Below are 20,658 nucleotides of genomic sequence, written 5' to 3'. Positions count from 1 at the left end.
CCACTAAAGCTGAAGATTGAATATGGCTTCATTCATTATTAACACAATCAAACCAACAACTCTGAAAACATTGGGCATTGTGATGGCAGAGCACAGCAGTAGTATCGCAGTGGCTCCTATTGTGGGTTGGATCAGAAGTCAGTGCGTAATCATTTTGTATTTGCTATCATTTTCAAGATTTTGAATGTACAAGTACTCTGTTTCAGAGAATTGGGCTTTTCGGATGCCAAGCAATAGTAGAGAAAGTTTTCTAGTCTTGACTCCCTCACCTGTTTAATAGTTTCCAACATCTTAATGGGCCTTGTGGATCTTGAGCTTATATTTCAGGTCTCTCATGAGCAACCTGACAGCTCTATAAGGGCTTGTGACCTAGCATGTGGGGCTCTTTGACCTACCTGAAGGTGCCAGCCAATAGATTGAAGACTGCTGTCTTAGAGTCTTTCTTCTGTTTGTTTGATCTTTAATTAATTCTATAGTATCCTGAAATGATGAAACAGGATATCAGCCTTTGAAGTAACAAACAACTTTTCTCTATGACTGTCATAGAGAAACAGAGTCATATAGAAACAGGAATATGGTATATGTAAAACCAAAGACATGCAGAAAGCACCTTCTAGGTAGGTGAATCCCTGGAAAGGATTGAGATCATAGTGAGAACATATTGAATCTTTGGTAGTGGGTAATCTTGAAAAATGTGAACAAGAGCAGTTGTTCTAAAGGGTTTTGAATCACTCCTTCCCAGTCGTTTGAATTCTAGCCTCTCCCCTTTATCTTCCTATTAAAGCTGGTTGTTTTCCGAACTCAGGACTCAGCCTGAAGCACTGAGATGTGCTGCCTGTGCTGCCAGAACACCAGCTGGCAGATTAAAGTCTATACACTCAAAGAAGAATGTAGCGAAATCAGGACTTTGCTATTGAACATCATCCCTCATTGAGGAAAGAGAGAGAGAGACTCCTGTAATGGAAACCCTTCTCTTCCCTTAGGTTCTGTAGAAAAGAAGCAACAGAGAAGATCAATACGAACTCGCTCAGAGTCTGAGAAATCCACTGAAGTTGTGCCAAAGAAGAAGATCAAAAAGGAGCAGGTTGGCTTCCTCCATGTAGAGAGTTAAAATATACTGTATTCATACTTGTTGTGGCTTTATATTGGTGCCTTTTTGTTTTCCTCCCAAACCACTCCTCCATTTTTTCCCCTTTGGGTTTGTCTTTGAACTATCCCTCCTGAACTCCCACCCTCACATCATCAGTAAATATTGCTGTTACTGGTATCCCTTTACAGCATCAGTCATGCTTTAGATAATTAGGAACTTGGTGACACAAGACCTCCTCATGAAGCTGATACCTTTCCATTTGCAATTTCTGTTATGAGCAGGGCAGTCTTTATGTTTCAGTGTTTTCTCTCTGATTAAATTACTACCAGCACCCTTCTCTTCTTTTTCTGGGTTTGCTGCTGGTTTGTATTGAGGTTTTTTTTTTAAGCAAAGTTAGATGGATTTGTTCGGTTACTCTTGAAAATTGACTCTAAGCACAATAATTCTTAACAAAAATAGCTTATTATGTTTACAGTGCACAGTAAAGATTATCATCATGCGTTGATTTTAATTTTTTGTTCTTTTAAGTACAAGCAACATACACCGGACATTTCCTTTTTAATGTCGATGTCAGAAAAGCAGATGTTGCTTTAAAAAATAGCCAGATCTAAGTAAGAAATAATAGGCACATTGGATGGGGGTGGTACACATGCACTCTGAGGATTTTGCAGATATAAAGAAAGTAATCACAATTGCTGGTTTTGTTCATTCAACATTATTTTTTTAAAAAAATTTAAATTAAGGGACTCTATCTTGAAACAGAAAGTTTGTATAACAAAGCATTCCGCATCCAGTTCTTTGAAGAGTAAAGTCCTGATGGAAAATTTTCTTAAGATGACAGTTCCTATGAACATTCAGCATGTTAAATGCTTTGTTTTCTGTTCAGCTAGGGAGTTGGAAAGGACAGCTTCACTTTAGGTTTTGTTCTGATGCACCTGCACGACAGCCTTTTGCGTGGTTGGATTTTCAAAACTATGGGGATGTAGTGTAAAGAAATATGATTTCGATGCAGATTTTCCTCAAATCAAATACCGAATATATCTAAATAATAAAAACACTCTTGACATCCATTGCTGGAACTTCCCCTTAAACTAAAACTTTGTGGTAATTATATATTTTTAATTAACCATGGTGTGAGAACCAGCAATAAATGTCATCATTTCCAAAAAAAATTGCCTGCTTTATACTATGTAGCTAATTAAAACAACATAGTATATTGTACTGTTTTTTTTTCCAGGAAAAAAAAGTTTGGCTAGGAAAGTTTAACGGTCAGCAATGGACTGTAATGCAGAAGCTTGGATATGTTATATGTTTAGAAAGGCATATTGGTATCTCTAGGATTTTGCAACCATACTTGTTTCCCAGAGTCGAGCTTTGTTGTAGTGAATTTCCAAATTTATTTTGCATCTTTTTGGTTTAAAAATTATAACTGGAATTTTTGAATACAAATGAGAGACTTTAATGTTAATTCTGTCGCAGTGAGTGGTAGCAAAAATATAAGTGATTGTCTAGATTTTATATTTGTATTATCAATTGTATCCTATACAAATCCTTCTATTGTATGTTTTTATCCATTGTACAATGAAATAAAATATTTTTAAAAAATTATAGAATAATCCTTAATAAATATTTATGAAACACGTTTCTTACATGCATACGTAACCAACACCATGAAGATTATATGTATTTTTCAAATTATGGATTTTAGCCTAAAAGCAAGATTTTAGCGCAGAACGGCTTGCAACCACCAAATTCACATGTGCTCTGGCAGAAAATCACTCTCCAATATAGGATCCAAGATGCTGATCACGGGAGGGGGGCATGAAGTGTTTTCACAAGGTCACAAGCTTGTCTACTTAAGTGTTCCGATGTTACATTTTCAGCTGTATAGAGGCCTGCAATGCACACTCTCTGCCTCCTGCCCCTCTCTGCCTTTGCAGCACTCTATACAGAGAAACAGCCCAGGGCCTCAGAAGCTCAAGTGCTTGCTGGCTGGAAGAGCCTTTTTAAAACAGGGCAGTAAGTTTTTGCGTCACATGTAATCTGAGTGTCATGTTTATCTCTATTTTCTTAGCTGTTGGGAGGTTTTTCTGTAGCCCAAGGCTTGGATACTAAAACCTCTTTGCTTGCTTTTTGGATCAAAGTTAAAGCCATCCCATCACTTAATGCACAAAAAGGAATAATTTGAAGTAGAGCCAGACCTGCCATGTCACTTGGTATTCAGGGAAAGCAACCACAATTAAATTATTATTAGTGGAACAGAAACACTTATGGACTGGGAGGTGGGTGTGGAGATGGGATGGGCTGACAGTGTGGGGTTCCCCAAATGCTAATTTCTTGCATTAAAATGTCTTCTTTTAAACTAGAGGACAGGAAATTCCTATATTAACTCTTCATTTTCCTGTCCAAACAGGTAGAAACAGTCCCACAGACAGCAGTGAAGACTGGATTGCAGAAAGGTAAGTTTGGCTGTTACTAAACCAATATTTTGGGATTATAGCCCCTTTCTACTCATCAGTGCCTTTCCATGTTGTGTAAATATGAGAGGTATGTCTGTTAAGTGCCGTCAAGCCACAGCTGACTTATTGCAACCCCATAGGGTTTTCAAGGCATATGATGAACAGAGGTGGTTTGCCATTACCTACTTCTGGTAATGTCTTTAGACTTCCTCGTGCTCTCCCATCCAAGTAATAGCCAAGAATGACCTTGCTTAGCTTTCAAGATCTAACAAGAATGGGCTAGTCCAGACCATCCAGATCAGGGCAGATATGAGGTCACCTTTTAGGTGCTCTGGCCCCAGATCAGACAACTGCTTGCCCTGCAACATAGGACATCTTAATTCATATAGCTCTGCTGCTTTATGGATAACAGGAATAGTTACTTAGGGAAATGAGGCATAGCTTCACAAACGTCATACTATCAAGAGATTTTGAATCCCAAGTAACAAAGATGAAAGAGTGGCTTGCTGATGGGCTCTATTGCTCATAGCTTGCCAACTAGTGAATAACTTAAAGGAGAAAGAACTGGGGTCATTGGACGCATGAACTTGTAGCATGACTGTAAAGTTGCTTTGAAAGTTGGTTCAAAACAGGAGTTACCTGTCTTGCCTTCCAACATTAAGAATTAACATAGTGGGCCTTTGCATTGATTTGGAAGAGCTGGGTGTGGGTTGACTGTATGAGAATCATGCAGCTAGTTCTACATGCCTATGAAGCATTTAGGCTTGGCTTTTCTACTAGGGGTGTGCACCAAAAAAAAGGAGGGGATCTAGATTTGGTATTGTGGAGTCTCAAATAATTTAGAATGCTAGGAATACCTAACCGATTCTCTAATTTGGTTTGGCTGTATTAGAGAACTTTGATTTAATTCAACCATTATTCCCTATGGGAAAATCAATTGGGGGGCTGGCTGGGGGAGGGGTCATTTTTCAAGCAAACTCCACCACAGAGGCTAACCCCCAGGGACTAATTTTGTTGGCTTCTGAACAAGGTGCCCCCAGCCACACTATTGTTTCCTAAGGGGAAAAAGTCAAAGCTGGCTCTCACTGCAGAAACTTACTGGAGGAAGGTCACCATGGCCATGACGCACTCCCAAATGCAAGCTGAGCTCATCCCAGAGAAAGCCCAACAGAAGCAAACTGAAGCAAGGGAATGGAATATTCCCGGAACCAAAGTGAAGCAAGGGGACCAACATTACACTAGAGAATCATACCTGTTCCACCCAAACCAAACAGAAGCAAGCAACACTGTTGCAGTTTAGCCCAACAGAACCAGTGTCATTCAAAGCAGCCAGGTACTGGGTACAGGCAGTGTTTAGGCAAAGAACAAAACCAAGCAGTACCCAGCCACAAGTACAAGGCATTCCCTTGCATCAGTTTGCTTCTCTTGGGTTAGGTTGCAACAGTGTCTCTTGCTTCAGTTTGTTTTGGGTGGAATGGATGTGATTGGGTGTAATGTTGGTCCCCTTGCTTCACTTTGGTTCTAGTGGGTACCATCACCATGCTTTAATTTGCTTCTGTTGGGCTTTCTCTGGGATGAGCTCAGCTTGCATTGGGAGTGTGTCTTGGCAACCTTGCCCCAGTGTGTTTGTGCAGTGGGAGTCAGCTTTGACTTTTCCCCCATAGGAAACAATGGAGTGGCTGGGGGTACCTTGTTCAGGAGTCCATAGAATTGCCCCCTGCGGTCCAATCTGTTTGAAATTTTTTGGGGGGGGGTGTCCTTGGAGGAGTAGGTTCCTAGCAAACGTGGTAGCGTTTTCTTGAAAAATGCTACACACACCGCTGCAAAAAAGGCAGGAACTGCTGTTTCATTGCAGAGGAACAGCAAAGCCTTGTTTACCGAATTAATTTTACCAAATTGGAATAGAGATGGGTACGAACTGGAAAAAAACTGAACCATACAGTTCATGGTTCGTTGCATTTCACGAACCTGCCCCAGTTCACGAACCGGTTCGTTTGGTTTGTGAAAACATCACATCCAGGTTAGCAAATCGTCACCTCCAGGCCAGCAGAAGGTCTGCAGGAAATCCATCCCCTGTTGCCTAGGAAACTGATTTATCGGCGCCAGGCTGTCTGCAATGGCGAACCAAAAAATGAACCAGCCTAAAGTTCGTGGCAGTTCGTCTGAAATGGGCTCTGAGGAACCACCGGTTCGCAAACCACGAACCAGCCCAGTTTATCACGAACTTTGGTTCATATTTCGGTTCATGCCCATCTCTAGTTTGGAATACCGAATCTGATTCGGTATTACCTATTTTGATCTGGAAAAGCTGAATTTTACTGAATCAGGAAAATGCGCCTTTTTTTTTCTAAATTCAGGTCTTGAACGGCACACCCTTTGTTTCTACACATCAGCTCTCTGTGCCGCATGGCAAACTGCTTTTGTAACTGAGGAGACTCTCCAGAGCAATTTGACAGGGAGTTCTGTGTTCTGAGACAAAACAAGTTGTTGAAAATTTCACCCCCTTGAGTGGGCTTAAAGCAGCTTGGCCCTATTAGGATGCAGACAGACAGGTGGGCAGCAGGTTATCAACCCCCCTGCCCCAATGGCTGTCTGCCAACAGTGGAGTAGAATATGTTCTTGGTCTCAACTAAGATGGTGAAATTCCCCTACACTTGGACTGCTGAGCTCTGGGCAAAGATGTTCATGCAGTCTTGAAATTCAGCAGTCTCGTTCTGTGGCACAACTACCATACTAGAATTAGTTCATATATATGTGAGCAGAAAACTGCGCATGTAGCACAGAATGGTACAACAAAGAAGGAGGGAATAGAAGGGGATCTTTGCCCCTCTATCTCCTGGCTGTATGGCAGAAATGAGGAAGGTTGAGGGATGCACGCCTAATGGTACCCTAATGTGAACCTAATTGCCTCTTCCAGAATACAATAGGCTGTTAAGGACTCTTGCTCCCAACTGGAAATGTCCTTGAAGCAGGGGAAGGGGTACAGTCAGGATCAGAGAAGTCACCTTTGTTCCACTCCTAATACCGCCCCCCCCCATACACTAATTTTACTTCAAAGGGATCAGAGCTCTTAACTGTTTATAGTATCTTGGAAGGGGTTGGGGGGAAATAAGGTCAGGCTCAGACTGTGCCTCATATCTAATTCCTCTGTTGGATACAGTACTATGTTAAAGATGCATTCAGGCCACTTTCTCCTCCCCACCTCAGTATTGTGTCTTCCTTTCTTCAGTTAACGTTCATTTGCCCTTAGTGTTCCATGCCTCCTAAAGGGCAATTAATGTGCTTGGCCCTTTTTATGTTGTTTCTGTTTTCTCCTGTTTCTGTTGTTGCTATTGCTGTTTTTCAATTTACAAACAAATGTTTTTCCTGCATCCCCGGAGAGTCCCCTGTTTCTGCAGAAACCTTTGATATTTTTTGAGGGTTGATCTCATGTCAGTTTCCTACTGATAGGCACAGGACCATTGAGTTTGCTATTGGATGATGTGAAATATTTCCATGGCACAGTTTTGTTTGAAAAAGCTTTGTAGTAAGTGCAGAGTTTTGCCAGCTGCCTCCTTTCCCACTTTTGTCTTCATCAATTGTTAATATGTTTGAGAGGTCTTTAAAATTAATTTCAGCATGTTGTGTTAAGGTGCCAGTGAGATTTCAGATTCTTGTAAGCCTCTAAAGAAAAGAAGTCGTGCCTCAACAGATGTGGAACTGACTAGCTCAGCATACAGAGATACATCTGACTCTGATTCAAGAGGACTTAATGACCTACAGGTAAAAATGTGAAGTTTCTTCTGGGCTGTGGTTTTGAAATGGGCAAACAGAAGTCGTGCTAGATTTGAAAATCATAGTGTTTGACTTTGAAGATGAGAAAGCCAGAGGATAGATTAGAGAGGGGGCAGAAATTAACATTATGAACAGGGGAGCCATGTAACCTCTGATTCTTCAGCAAAATACGTTCTAGCAAAATATGTTCACAAAATATGTTCTAGGTTGCAGAATTCAGCTTTATAAAAAGTATAGCTTATACTTAAGAAAAGCAAGAATCTGGCCCTTATGGTTGCAAAAATATGCTTGTGAGTGTGGGCATTGACTGAAGTTGCAGAATTGTTGCTTAAGTGAGGCTTCACCTTCTTTCTTGACTAGCAAAATAAATCATGTAAAATAAATAAAATCAGATATACTTGCATAATTTGTACAAGTTGCAGAATCTGCTTTTCTTGTCAAATAATTTGTGTCACTTTAGTATAGTTTTCCCTCTTTAAGCACAGTTTGAAGTATTAGTCCCCCATACATAATTTATTTGTAGTTTACAAGATGGAAGTTATAAATTATTGTATTTTCCAAATTTATTGTGTACAGTTGTGTATTATTGCTGGGGAAATGGAAGTGTCCACATTTTGTTCTAGGTATTTTTTTAAAAATGGTTTGTGGCTATTACAAAATTAACTAAACATGTTCTGAGTTGACATAGAATGAGAGCTAGAAGACAGAAAATTCAGTGTATAGGAAATGAATTTTTTAAAAAAACTTATTTATTCATTTTTATGTAACTTTCACATAACTTTAACAATGTAGACAATAAAGCATAAACAAGAACAGGATTCCAAACACTTTTGAAGCAACAATGCAATTTACAAGTGCAAACATTCAATAAATGCAGATATCAATATATTTCTTTAGTATTTCATATTCCTCAGTGGGATTCTCTGTGATGTAATTTAAGAAGGGAAGCCATCTTTCCATAAAAAAAGATTTACATTTGGGGTTTTCTGAAGAAGCTATTTGTTCTGTTATCTTGTCTGAGATTAAAAGGTCCCAGACTTTTGTTATCCATTGCCTAATGGTAGGTACACGGTCACTTTTCCATTTCTGGGCTATGGTCATCTTTGCTGCAGTTAACAATGTTGAGACCAGATCTGTCCTGTAGGTGGGCATCTTAGTTCCATGCCATAAATTAAGCAACATTACTTCTAGTTTATGGCGTATTGTATGTTCTGTAATCTTCTCAATGATTTTAATAACCAACTCCCAGTACGTTTGAATTTTGAGGCATGCCCACTAGCAGTGCAAAAACATGCTGATTTGCCCGCAGAGTTTTCAGATCTGGGATCTTTATTGTTATTACAATAATGGAGCTTTAACGGAGTTAGGTACCATCTTGTGAAAATTTTAAAAGTTTGAAGTTTTATATTTACAGTCGTGGAAGTGAATATTTTAGATGTCCAGATTTGCTTCCATTCTTCTTCTTTTATTTCACCTCCACAGTCTTTTTGCCATGCCTTCTGCGGAACAGTGATGATCTCTCATAGTTTTTGATTTAGCAGTTTATATGATACAGATGTTAGGCCTTTTACACTGTTTAGGTCTCATTTCATAAGATTTTCGAATGGTGTTAGAGGCCTATCTATTAAGGTCTTTATTTCTGTTTTTTGTGTAAGATTATGCAACTGGTAGTATTGGAACCAAGGGATTTTTGTTTTATATTCCAATTCAGTCTGTGATTTTGATTTCAGTTTGCCCTTTTGAAAGATATCCAGAAATCTGGAAGCTTTAGCTGCCTTCCATATTTTATAAAATTCTTGAGTCTGACCTGGAGGGAACCAGCTCTGTCTCAGGAAAGACATTGCTGGAGAGGTGGGAAATGGCTTTTTAATATAGTGGCATTTGCATTAATTCTTAACTGTAGGTAGTCTTTTAAATAGTTATGGTTTTCCTTTTTCAGGGTAGCTTTGGAAAGCAGTCAGACAGTCCTTCAGCTACAGCAGATGCTGATGCTTCTGATGTACAGTCCGTGGACTCTAGTTTATCGAGAAGAGGTTCTGGGACCAGTAAGAGAGACACTGTGTGTCAGGTAGGTAAAAGATGTGAATGGGATATAGCGATCAAGGCTGTTTTTCCATGCACCCTCACCCAGGAGCAAGTCTTGAGACAGCTTACTTCAGATAAACATGCATACCACTGAGCTTTGATATAAATCCTGTTTACTCAGGGCTAGAGGGACACCATGGTATGTTATTTTAAAACTAATAACAAAGCCCGTTGTGGAGAAAAAATACAACAGGCTCTAGAAAGGGCAGGGCAGGCAATCCAGGCATTGCTGCCTCCACTATGCCCTGATCCCTTCGATGGGAGGGCAGGGTGGCCGGGCCTGGCATTGCCGCCTCCCCTGTACCCTGATCTGGGCAGAGGGAGGGCAGGGAAGCTGTGCCTAGCATTGCCCCCTCCTCAGCGCCTCGATCGGGGCAGAGGAAGAGCAGGGTGGCCAGGGCTGGCATTGCCCCCTCCCCAGTGCCCTGATCTGGGCCAGAGAAGGGCAGCAGCAGCAGCTGATCACAGCAGGGAAGGGCTGGAAGGTGGGCCCATCTGTCCTGCTGCCTCCTCAGGCCAAATCGGACAGCTGCAGAGCCTGGGAGCGCTGTTGGTGGAGGGGAAGGGCTCTGGAGCGCTCCTGCGCTCCACAGTGGGTTGAATTGGGCCCACTTTGGGCTGAAATCATCCTATTGTGGCGAGCAGGAGTGTGCTGCACCATTAGGGAGCACGCCTCAGGAGGTGCATTCCCCTACCTCCCCCCTATCAGCTTGGCCTCTGAGAGGATGGAGGCCAGGAATTCCTGTCCTGCAAGTCTATGGCAGTCTACTTGCCACGGCGAGTAGTCCTGGCCTTGCAAAGCTATGGTGAGTAAGCCTGGCCTCCGCATATCTGGAGGACTGGTCTGCCTTGCAAAGCTATTGCTGGGTATACCCAGCCTCCGTGGATCCAGAGGCCAGGTCTACTCACCCCTCAAAAGCCATGGTGAGTTGACCTGGCCTCCACATGTCTGGAAACCAGGTCTACTTGCCTTGCAAAGGCATGGTGAGTAGATCTGACTTCTGCAGGTCCAGAGGCCAGGTCTACTTGCCTTGCAAAGCTACGGTGAGAAGACGTGGCCTCCCCGCCCCCCACAGCTGATCGAGGCTTGAGGGAAAGACTTCAGGGGGAGTGAATGCAAGTGTAATGCACCCCCTCCCACAGTGGGGGAAGAGCAGGAAAGCTGTGCTCCCCCTCCCCCCCAGCAGATACAAACTTGGCTGAAAGGCTTGGAGGCAGAGTGTAGGCCAGCCAGGCACACCCCATACCGGCTGGGCCCAGTCAGGGCTGAGGAGGGCGGAGCTGACCTGTGGGCCCTTATGAAGCCCCAGAGGCTTGCTCGGACTGCACCTGCACCAGGATAACAGGGTGAGTCGTCTAGAATACGCTTACTCAATTATGTAGTATGATGCCAGCATGGGTTTGAAAGCTGTTCAGCTAACGCAGATAAATTCTCATCAAGAAATTCTTTTGCCCTCCTTTGTTTCCAGTTAATTCCATCCAGTGTTTTTGCTGGTAGATACCGACCCAAGCCTCTAAATTCATTCTCTTTGTATTTGGAATACTGATGAAGTTGAGCCTTGGCCTAACTGTTTGTTCAGTTCCATATAACCGCAAGTGCCTGTGATAAGAGTCTTCCTGCTCTATTAAAAGATTGTGGCCATTGGCCTGCCTTACAAAAATGGACTTTTTTGCTAGCAGATGACAGCAAGCAAATTACATAGGAAGTTATATTATTGTTGACCAAAATGTACCTGGATTTTGTTAATCCTCGAGAGCTGGATTGTCATCTGAACCAATCTGTCTGGTGATATCAGATGTGGAGAGTTGTTTCATATTAATTTTAGATGTTTTCTGTTCGGTCTAAATGTGTATTAGTATTGTAAATTATCATGTATTGAAAACTATTGTGTAAATTTGTATTTTATTGCTGGGCAAATGCAGTGAACATTTTGTTCTAAGTATTCATTTTAATGGCTTGTGGCTGTTACAAAATTAATTAACCCAAACATCAGGAATTACAGTGCAATCCTAAGTAGAGTTACACCCATCTAACCCCATTGACTTCAGTGGTGTAGCTCTGTTTAGGATTGCAATGTTTGAGTGTGGGGTTCTGTGGATCTGTAGTTGACTGAAATAATGGGAGTTTATCATGTGCTGTGTAGCCCAGAGATTTTTTTAAAAAATAAGGATCTTTTCTCAAAATACTCATGTATCAAATAACCTATGTTTGTAGTCTCTCTGCAGAGTAGAGATGAGTCTGGAAAGAGTTTTCAGAATTTTCTCACTTGGTATTTTAATCAGGTCTATAATTCAACTAGCAGCTTGGAGGTTTTTTTAAAAAAAAAATAGGTTGAAGCCTCTATGCCTTTTATCAGTCAGTTTAGTTTTCTTACTAAAACATTGCATGCCTGTTAAAGTTTTTTGTGGGGGAGGGAGGGGGTGATATTTCACAAAGAAAAAATTACCTTTTACCAGCAGGTGGTTGCCAGCTGGACTTGACCTCTTTGTTATATTAGAGATACTCTGCCTGACTTTATCTCTAGTGAATCACGTACTTGATTTGTTGTAGTCCAGCTGCTGCCAAGGAGCAAACACTTCTTGGAGTAGCAATTAATGGGCAACATAGAATGTGAAGGCAAGACTTAAAACAGGTCTTTGTGAGTTTCATTTTTTAAACTCTTTAATATTTCAATACTGCCTTTCTACCTAAACTAGGCCTGTAAGCTTACATCCAGAATTAAACATTGATGTGTCATAGGCACAGAGGCAGATGAGAATCCCAGCCAAAAGCCCCAGTTACTTACTATAATTTCTGATGATCTTGGGGACAATAATTCCTGATGATCTTGTTAGAGAGAAGAAGGAATTAACAAGACTGTAGTGGCGGTAATGTGCACTGAAGGAGAAATGGGGAGTGAATAGGATTGCCAGGTGCAGCATCCTGGACCTTGAGACTGATGATGTCACACTGGATAGCTTTAGGAATGGTAGTACATCTCAAGGAATTGTACCATGTGGTATCTGTGATCGGGTGTAGTTAAAATCGTGTGGCTTAGAAGAGAGGTGGACTGTTCACCACACTAAACAATTGAACTAAAATGAAGTTTAAATATGGGAGAAATGTGGTTGAGCTATAAGTGCTACAATATTATCTCCACTCTCCATAATCACAAACAGGGATGTCTTGAAGTCTCAGAAGAAGTCATTGAATGTTTGTGCTAGCTGACAACCTGTAGTGCTGTGTTCTGACTGATTCCCAAAGCATGAGTATTGGGGTCAAAACCTGAGATATGGCAGCCCTTGGAGGTGACAGTAGGGAAAAGGTGTGGAGGCATTATATAATAGCTGAGGACTGTTACAGGTTGTGGCAGAATTGAGTATTGTAAATAGAAACAGTGTATCTGTTGGCCTGGAAGGCTGTAGTAGATACTGAGACAGGAAGACCGTTCTGTATCAGAGATGTTGTTTTGGAGTGCCCAAACCTGGGTCTCTAGAAGCTAGGCCCCACTTGTAGAGAAGATATGAGCATGGGTGTCCACAGCCCGAAGACTAGTGCTTCTCGCTCTTCCCTGTATAACGTCAGGTTGGATTTGAAGAAAACCAAACTGAAATAGGGGCTGTTATCCTTAATGGGTAGAACCCTTGTATCACACACAGATGGTAAGCTTCTCAGAAGTGAATGGTAGCCATTCACTTATATGGGGAAAGATAAAGGGGTACATTCAAGCACACCACTGGATGGGGGAGCAGTAGTTACACCTGCTTCCTGTCCTTGAGGCCCCCAGCAGTTGAGAATGAGTCTGTTTAGATAGCCTTGCCTCTTCAAATCTATAGCTGCATCTTGGGTTGTGTCTTGGTCACATCAGCACGTGCTAGATAGAACCTTGGAACTAGGCTTCAGGTTAACATGAGTTGCGCAGCATCAGCCTGAAGAGGTTTCAGCTTTTGGATTCGCTGACCTTCCTCATCTTTAAAGCGTCTGCTAATTACTTTGTTCTATCACTGTTTTATTTTCTTAAAGATTTGTGAGAGCTCCGGCGAGACTCTGGTGTCTTGTGAAGGCGAGTGCTACAGAGTCTTCCATACAGAATGCTTAGGATTGAGTTCACAGCCTGATGGGAAGTTTGTCTGCCAGGAGTGCAAAAATGGTAAGTCGATGGCTTTTATCTCAGAGATTGTGTTAGTCAGTTGGAGAGTGCTGCTTGCAACTTGTCAGTTTGTCTTTAGTAATTTATGTTCTGAAGCATTTGCCAGCAAATATATCAGCCTTTTCCCTTTTTACCTATGAAAATATGTGGTCCTGGTTTCCTTGCCTGGATACTATGGCCATGATAGCTAAGGGAAATTCTCTTGGTCCTAGCCTCCTTTTTCCTTCTGTGGAGCTTCCATGATTCCGTTCTCTCACTGAGCAAATGGCGTTGGTATGCTATTGGCATCCTCCCTGTTAGTGCTGAAAAAGATAGAAAGCTGGCAGGAGCATGTAATGGGTACTTTTCCTGTGAGTTATGGCTCAGGAAGCATACCATGACCTAGGATAACTCCTACCTACTCCAACCTGTTGCTTTATTGTTACAAGCTCTGCTTAAAAATTTAGGCTGCTCTTCCTTATTTCTGTTCTCAAAAAGGGCAGCATATATGCTTTTCCTGCAAGCTTCCTGGCAAGGATGTGAAACGCTGCTCTGTCAACGCATGTGGTAAATTTTATCATGAGGCCTGCGTCCGCAAGTTTGCTACAGCAGTCTTTGAGTCCCGAGGGTTCCGTTGCCCACAGCACTGCTGCACTGCCTGCTCCATGGACAAGGATATTCACAAAGCGAGCAAAGGTAAGAACAGAAGTCTCACCCAGGAGAAGAAGGAGCCGAAAAGTATTTTGGGCTTTATAGCAAGTACCTTGAGATATTTAGACTGCCACCATTATCAGGCATCCTACTGAGCTTGGTCCTAGAATTAGCAGTAGGAGTAGAGAGATGTGGGGGAGATCCCAGCAGGACCATTTTGAACAATGGTGGCCCACATTGCATTCTATTCAGCGCTGCCATTAAAAAGGAGTGGGGCAGAGTAGTCACATACTGCTGATGCAGGTATGGGGCAACTCTATGGAATGTGCTGTCTAGTGTTCCCATTGTACAGAGGCAGGATAGTGGTGGTAGTGTGGAATGGAGGCTGCTGGTTCCTTCAGTAACCTCATGACATTGGAACCTCTTGCCCAGATATGAGAGTGGTTTTGCACATACTTTTACATAGCAAAATTCTTTTGGGTGTGATTCTCTAACAAGTAGCATGGGATACAACTAGGGCTGTGGGCTTCAGGATCCGCTTCAGGTAAAAAACCTGAAGCGGACCTGATCCGGGGATTGTTTAAAGGGCTCTGCTGCTGCTTGCAAGCAGCAGCGGCGCCCTTTAAACATCAACCCCCCCTCCCCCCCCACCTACCTTGCGGTGGCTCCAGACCAGCTCCTCTGCTGCAGCGATGCCACTGCGCCGCCACCCAAGCCTGCAGGGTGGTGGGGAAGGCCGGAGCTGTGACGGCCATTTGAGGGGCAGGAAGGGCCAGAGGAGGCGGAGAAAGCCCTTCCTGCCCCTCAAATGGCTGCCGTGGCGCCAGCACACTGCAGCCATTTGAGGGGCAGGAAGGGCCGGAGGAGGCGGCTCCGGCCTTCCCCATCACCCTGCAGGCTTGGATGGCAGCGCGGCGGCAGAGGAGCCACCTGGCTCCAGGCCACGCAGCCTTGTGCTGCCGCCGCCATCGCCACCACAGTGGTGGCGGCAGCCCGCCACCCAGCTGATAACCCTCCCACCGCCAGGTAAGTGGGTGGGTGTTGGAAGGGTCTCCCCAGGGTTGGGTGGGGGTGGAGGGGTCTCCCCAGGGGGTGGGGGTGGAGGGGTTACCCCAGGGAGGCGGGGTGGGGGTGAGTTTCCCCCCCTTGCTTCAGTATGCTCCAAATCTTCACGGAGCATACCAAAGCGATTTCCAGAACTGGATTTGGGGGTATTCCGGATCGGTTTCCCGCGTCGGGAAATCTCCCCGCCTGTGCACAGCCCTAGATACAACTGGACTTCTGTGTGATAATGTGTGACATGAATGCATACTTGGGCTGGACAACAGGAGCTGGAGCCAGAGGTTATAGTTCTCACAGGAACAAAGTCATAATGTCGGTCACGCATATACCTGTTTATGTATCAGAGATACTGTTTAAGCTAGTCCCATTTTTTAACCTATTTCTGAGATTTACAGTCAAGCACATAAATATAGAAATGTAGCATACACATTCATTTCAAGGAGAGAAATATCACTAGCATGTCAGCCTGTCTTTTGCTATTTTCCACTGCCATATATAGTGACTTATTCTGGTTTCAGAGTCCTCTTAAAACTGTTATGGTTCTTTAGACCAAGAGAATATAGATCCTTGGATACTGGCACTATGTGAAGTGGAATGAAGATGTGTGCCACTAAACAATGTCATATTTTGTTTGTATATATGTAAAAGAGTTGGTATGTTCTTTCATTTTAAGTGGTCTAGATAGCTGGAGATCTGCTGCATCTGTTTAAGAAATATTCAGTATGTTCTCCTAGAAGTCTTCAGGCTAGAATACATCTCAGATGCATTGTAATCTATGGGAAATAATAAATAAGAGCACTTATATACTGCTCTTCTAGACAGATTAGTGCCCAACTCAGAGCAGTGAACAAAGTCATTATTATCTTCACAATACAACTGCAGAGCTGGGGCTGAGAGGAGTGACTTACCCAAGGCCATTTACTGAGCTCATGGCAGTAGTGGGATTCAAGCCAGCAGAGTGCTGATTTGCAGCCCAACTATTTAACCACTGTGGTACAGCAGCTAACCAACACTATGCTACAGCATATATATATATAGTGTGTGTGCGCGTGTGTGTGTGTGTGTGTGTGTGTATATATATATATATATATATATATATATATATATAGTGGTAAAAGCCTCAAGGACAAGTATGCTCAGCATCTGATCTAGTGAAACTGTCTAAGTGAAGAAGGGAAAAACAGCAAAGAAAAGGGTAGCGGTTCAAGTTGATGGTGCTAATTATTACAAACACATGCAGAATAAAGAAGGGAAACAAGATTTCACTGGTACTTGGCATATTTTTGATGTTTAGATGACACAGTCTGGAAAATATAAGTGAAAACAGTGGTTTGTAGATGGGAACATATTTAGCGCAGTTCTGCTTGTGCAAGCCATAGTGCCAGATATACAATAGTATTTGTCAATCCTGATCATTTTTTGTCCAAAAGGTAATGCAAATCAGGATCCAAGAAGCTGAATGTAGCACAGACTGCCAGCATGGTCTTTTAGTATGCTTCTACTTGAGCAAGGGTTCCAGTGCACATGGAAATCTTCTGCTGGATCCAACCCAAGAGGTGGTTCTATCATATAGAATTAACCCAAGTGAAGAAAGGAGCATAAAATAAGATAGCAGCTGCTCTTCTTCAGTCTGGGCAATATGCTGGAGCAAACCAGGAGACAAGTCCAACTTTAGGAAATCTACCACACACATTATAAGAATTAGAGTAGCCATTCTTCAGAAGAGATTTGTTTTTTGTAGTGACTGTAATAATTAAGCATAACCCATGGAGTCTAACACAAAACAATCAGGTGTCCAGAGTTGTGTGTACTCTGTGTTAAAAAGAACATTTTCACTTCTGCACCCAAGCAATCCATATTCTGAGACCTGTATACATTGTCAGTTGAACTTTTTTTTATTTAACTTTTTTCTAATTTTTGGAAACTTAATGCTAGTCATTGCCACTGAGGCCCTGTATCTAGGCACTGGAAATCTTGTTCCGCTGTCTTTCTGGCTTCTGAGGATTCAACAGGCATTTCCTAACTTTTCAAGAATAAGCATATCTTTGTAGCCATAAGAGTTTAAAAATATGCTTAAAAATAGAAACTCAAGTCCTGAATCTTTTCTGCACTTCTGTGGAATAACAGTTTACACACAACCCTGACAAAGCAAAATGTTCTCTCTTGAGGGGTCACCCTTAGGGATGCAAAAATGTAATTGAATTTTTAAATCCATAGTATCTCTTCTAATAGATATATCCTGGCTAAAATAAAATAACATTTTGTGGCAGGCTTTGAAGTCTGTAACTATATTCTAAATGGACTGTCATATGGTGCATTTTATATTAAAACAGGTCGCATGGTGAGATGTTTGAGATGCCCCATTGCCTATCACTCTGGAGATGGCTGCATAGCTGCAGGAAGTTTGTTTGTGTCATCCCACATTCTCATCTGTAGTAACCATTCCAAAAGGAGCAATCACTCTTCATCAGCTGTAAATGTAGGCTTTTGTTTCGTTTGTGCAAGAGGTGAGCTCTGTTTTTTGTCTTCCTCTGTTTATATCTCTGGTGTTCAGTCCTTGATTTTGTTAAAAACCAAACCGTTAATTCCCCCCACCCTTGGGATTTGTTTTTGTTTTCTAGGCCTCCTCTTGGGCTGTTGGGGTGGGGGGAGCACCTACAAGTGCCAGTTGCTGGATTTTTCAATAGTCTTTTAGTCGTCAGTGTCCTTTATTAATACACATTAGGAAGGATAGCAAGGAGGAATCTTCTGCTGCTCGTGGTGTCTGGGAGGGAGGGTGGGGATTTTGAATGATGCCAGCTGCTGCAATCCTCAGTCATTCTCAGCAAAACTGGTGGGTCATCTCTCAGATGGGATTGTTCATCAATTAGAACGTGTCCCTTTTCACATAATTTTAACCAATAAACTATGTAAAATAATTTCAACACAACTTAGAGAAATTACCACTCTGTCCTGTTAGGCATAGGTGAGAAGAGAAGCTTCTAATGAATGAACTTCTCCAGAAGTTCTGAATCCTTAACAGGCTTTATCAGACCCAGTTTCAAATAGTGGTTCTTTTAAAGTTCTTGGTAGTTAAGTGGTCATAGTCAAAAAGAATAACTCCAGTCTTTTAACTATATTCGGTATGTGGGTAGCCCAAATGTAGAAAAAGATTGTGTGTCATCCAGTCAAGTATTTAGATATCTGGGGGCAAAGGTGGCGTGAGCATTTAGTACAAAGGAATTGGGAAAAATTGACTTCTGGAACCCTTCTGTTTGTGTTCAGTGAGTAGTGGTGGTGATTTGGAGCGGCATCTAACAAGCATAGATGCTCAACAACTTCATTCATTGTAGTTTTGCTCGTCCTGCTGAAATGTGCAGTATTCCAAGGGAGTATGCACAGCTGCAGTGCCTGACACGTTAAAGCCTTGGACTCCACTGCCAAGCAAATGGAGAATTTGTTCTAATTTCATACTGCTTTGTGAAGACTTCTTGAAAGCTTCAACAGTTAAAGCTGGCCAGTTTAAAAACAAACAAACCCACCCTGATTTATTCTTGTGTGACCGTGTGTGCACAAGATAGATAACTAATGCAAGATTTCCCTACCACCACCACCCAATTCTGTAGAGGAGAGGAAATGCAAAAATGCAGCTGACACTGAATGTTGAGGTAAACAGTAGACACAGTTATTGTCTGTCTAAATAAATTTAATTTTTTCCAGAGGAATGGCGTCCAAAGGCTCAGAGGGAAACTGTAAGTTTTAGAGTGCAGTTTGAGAAAGGGTTTTTTGGAACAGTGTGAAAGCAAGCATTGGTTCAGTGGTGTGCAGGTTTTTGTTTTTGTTTTAGTGAAGGAGCAATCTAAATCCCTTTCAGTGCCTTAAGACCAACTTAAATCAATCAATCAGTCGATCAATCAAAGGGTTTATTACAGTCACAAGACCAGCCAAGTAAAATACAGATAAAAAGAACAGTTTTTAAATAATTAAAATGGGTAAATACATAAAAGATAAAATCACATATATGTATATATATCTAACAGTAAAAACTCACTCGCTTCGTTAATTCACTTCCCAGCAATTGACGTTTCCTTCGTCAAATGATACCAAAGCGTGTGAAAGCAAGCATTCGTTCAGTGGTGTGCCGGTTTTTGTTTTTGTTTTAGTGAAGAAGCAATCTAAATCCCTTTCAGTGCCTTAAGACCAACTTAAATCTAGATAACATCAGCTGAGTCAGAGTGGTTGGCAAGTGTCCATACGTACAGAGAGATTTCTAGATGTTGTGTGTTCCAGTCTTCTTTACCTATTAGGGCTTACGCTGCCTCTAGCCACTTTTTACTCCCACTTTAATTTCAATATTTTCATTTTTACAAGTTCAGAGTTCTTTTTTTAAAAAACAGTGGTTGTGGGGAATAAATGCTATGGCTAGGTCTCTGAATTAAAAATAGGAGAAAATATCTAATACATGTGAACGAGGCTGGCATTGATGATGTTAGCTTTAAAAAAACAGTGCTGTTCTGTTCACATTGGAGTCCCTTATAACATTCAGAGATGTTGCATTTAGCTGTACGCAAGTCAGGGGAGGGGGTGGTGGTGGCAGAACTTCCTAAGAAAAAATGGCTCATCTTAAAATATCATTCTGTACCCCAGTCCTAAATTCATTATATGGGAATAAATACCACTGATTTCAGTTTAGCCTTGTGGTCTTCTGGAGACGTGCATTCCCCTGAAAATTTGCTTTAGATTGGCTCCCAAAGAGCTTCTGTAACAGGCTCTCTTGCCTGTGTCTGAACTAAACTTCCACTACTCCAAAGGTTTATCTTTTCTTTTGGATAGTGTTCAGCAATTAGTTCAAGACCTGTCAAGCAAAATTGTTCTTTGAACCATTTGCTTATCAGTACATTTATTTGTAAAAGGTTCTTTATTGCTTTGCTGCTTCTAATCAAAGTACTCAGACACTTGTTAGTTTATTTTTACTGAAAATACACCCTATTTTTTAATGAAGCAAGTAGTTAAAAAATACATGATTATTAATATAAGTCCTACAAAAATAGAACACAGAAAGGCAATCAGAATTAAATTTGCTAATGTTTCCTAACTAACTCTTAAGTTTAAAAATGATCAAAGTTCTTATGAAATGCATTAAGATTTTCATAGCCTACATTGCAAAGATAAGAATCTCACCTAATCTTCACGAGATCTCTTCCGATCAGAAATAACTCATTATCTAGATGAGCAAGTTTTATAGGTTATCATATGCAAATATCTAAGATCACGGTTTAATGCTTCATTGAATATTCATAATTTCTATTGTATAACCGTTTAATTAGCCAAAAATGACATTATAGCTAACTTGCAAAACAAAGCCATAAATCCATGAGAAATGACAGGAAGAGTTAAGATACTAGATCACTATTGGTCCGGTCTCTGATAAAGAAACATTAATCTTGAT

The 20,658-nt window shown here is 41.7% G+C and overlaps 1 protein-coding gene across 1 annotated transcript in view; it reads left to right on the top strand.

Moving 5' to 3' along the window:
• NSD3 (nuclear receptor binding SET domain protein 3) overlaps positions 1 to 20,658 on the top strand; it is a 78,591-nt gene that overhangs the window by 34,970 nt on the left and 22,963 nt on the right. Inside the window, exons 8-14 of the mRNA XM_054998287.1 lie at positions 984 to 1,084; positions 3,504 to 3,549; positions 7,181 to 7,311; positions 9,263 to 9,391; positions 13,412 to 13,538; positions 14,016 to 14,213; positions 17,564 to 17,737. Coding sequence (XP_054854262.1) covers positions 984 to 1,084; positions 3,504 to 3,549; positions 7,181 to 7,311; positions 9,263 to 9,391; positions 13,412 to 13,538; positions 14,016 to 14,213; positions 17,564 to 17,737 — 906 coding nt within the window. The remainder of the gene's footprint in view (positions 1 to 983; positions 1,085 to 3,503; positions 3,550 to 7,180; positions 7,312 to 9,262; positions 9,392 to 13,411; positions 13,539 to 14,015; positions 14,214 to 17,563; positions 17,738 to 20,658) is intronic.

Source organism: Eublepharis macularius, chromosome 14 (genome assembly GCF_028583425.1).
Source record: "Eublepharis macularius isolate TG4126 chromosome 14, MPM_Emac_v1.0, whole genome shotgun sequence".
Taxonomy (NCBI): Eukaryota; Metazoa; Chordata; class Lepidosauria; order Squamata; family Eublepharidae; genus Eublepharis; species Eublepharis macularius.
This window is presented reverse-complemented; position numbering and strand designations above follow the sequence as displayed.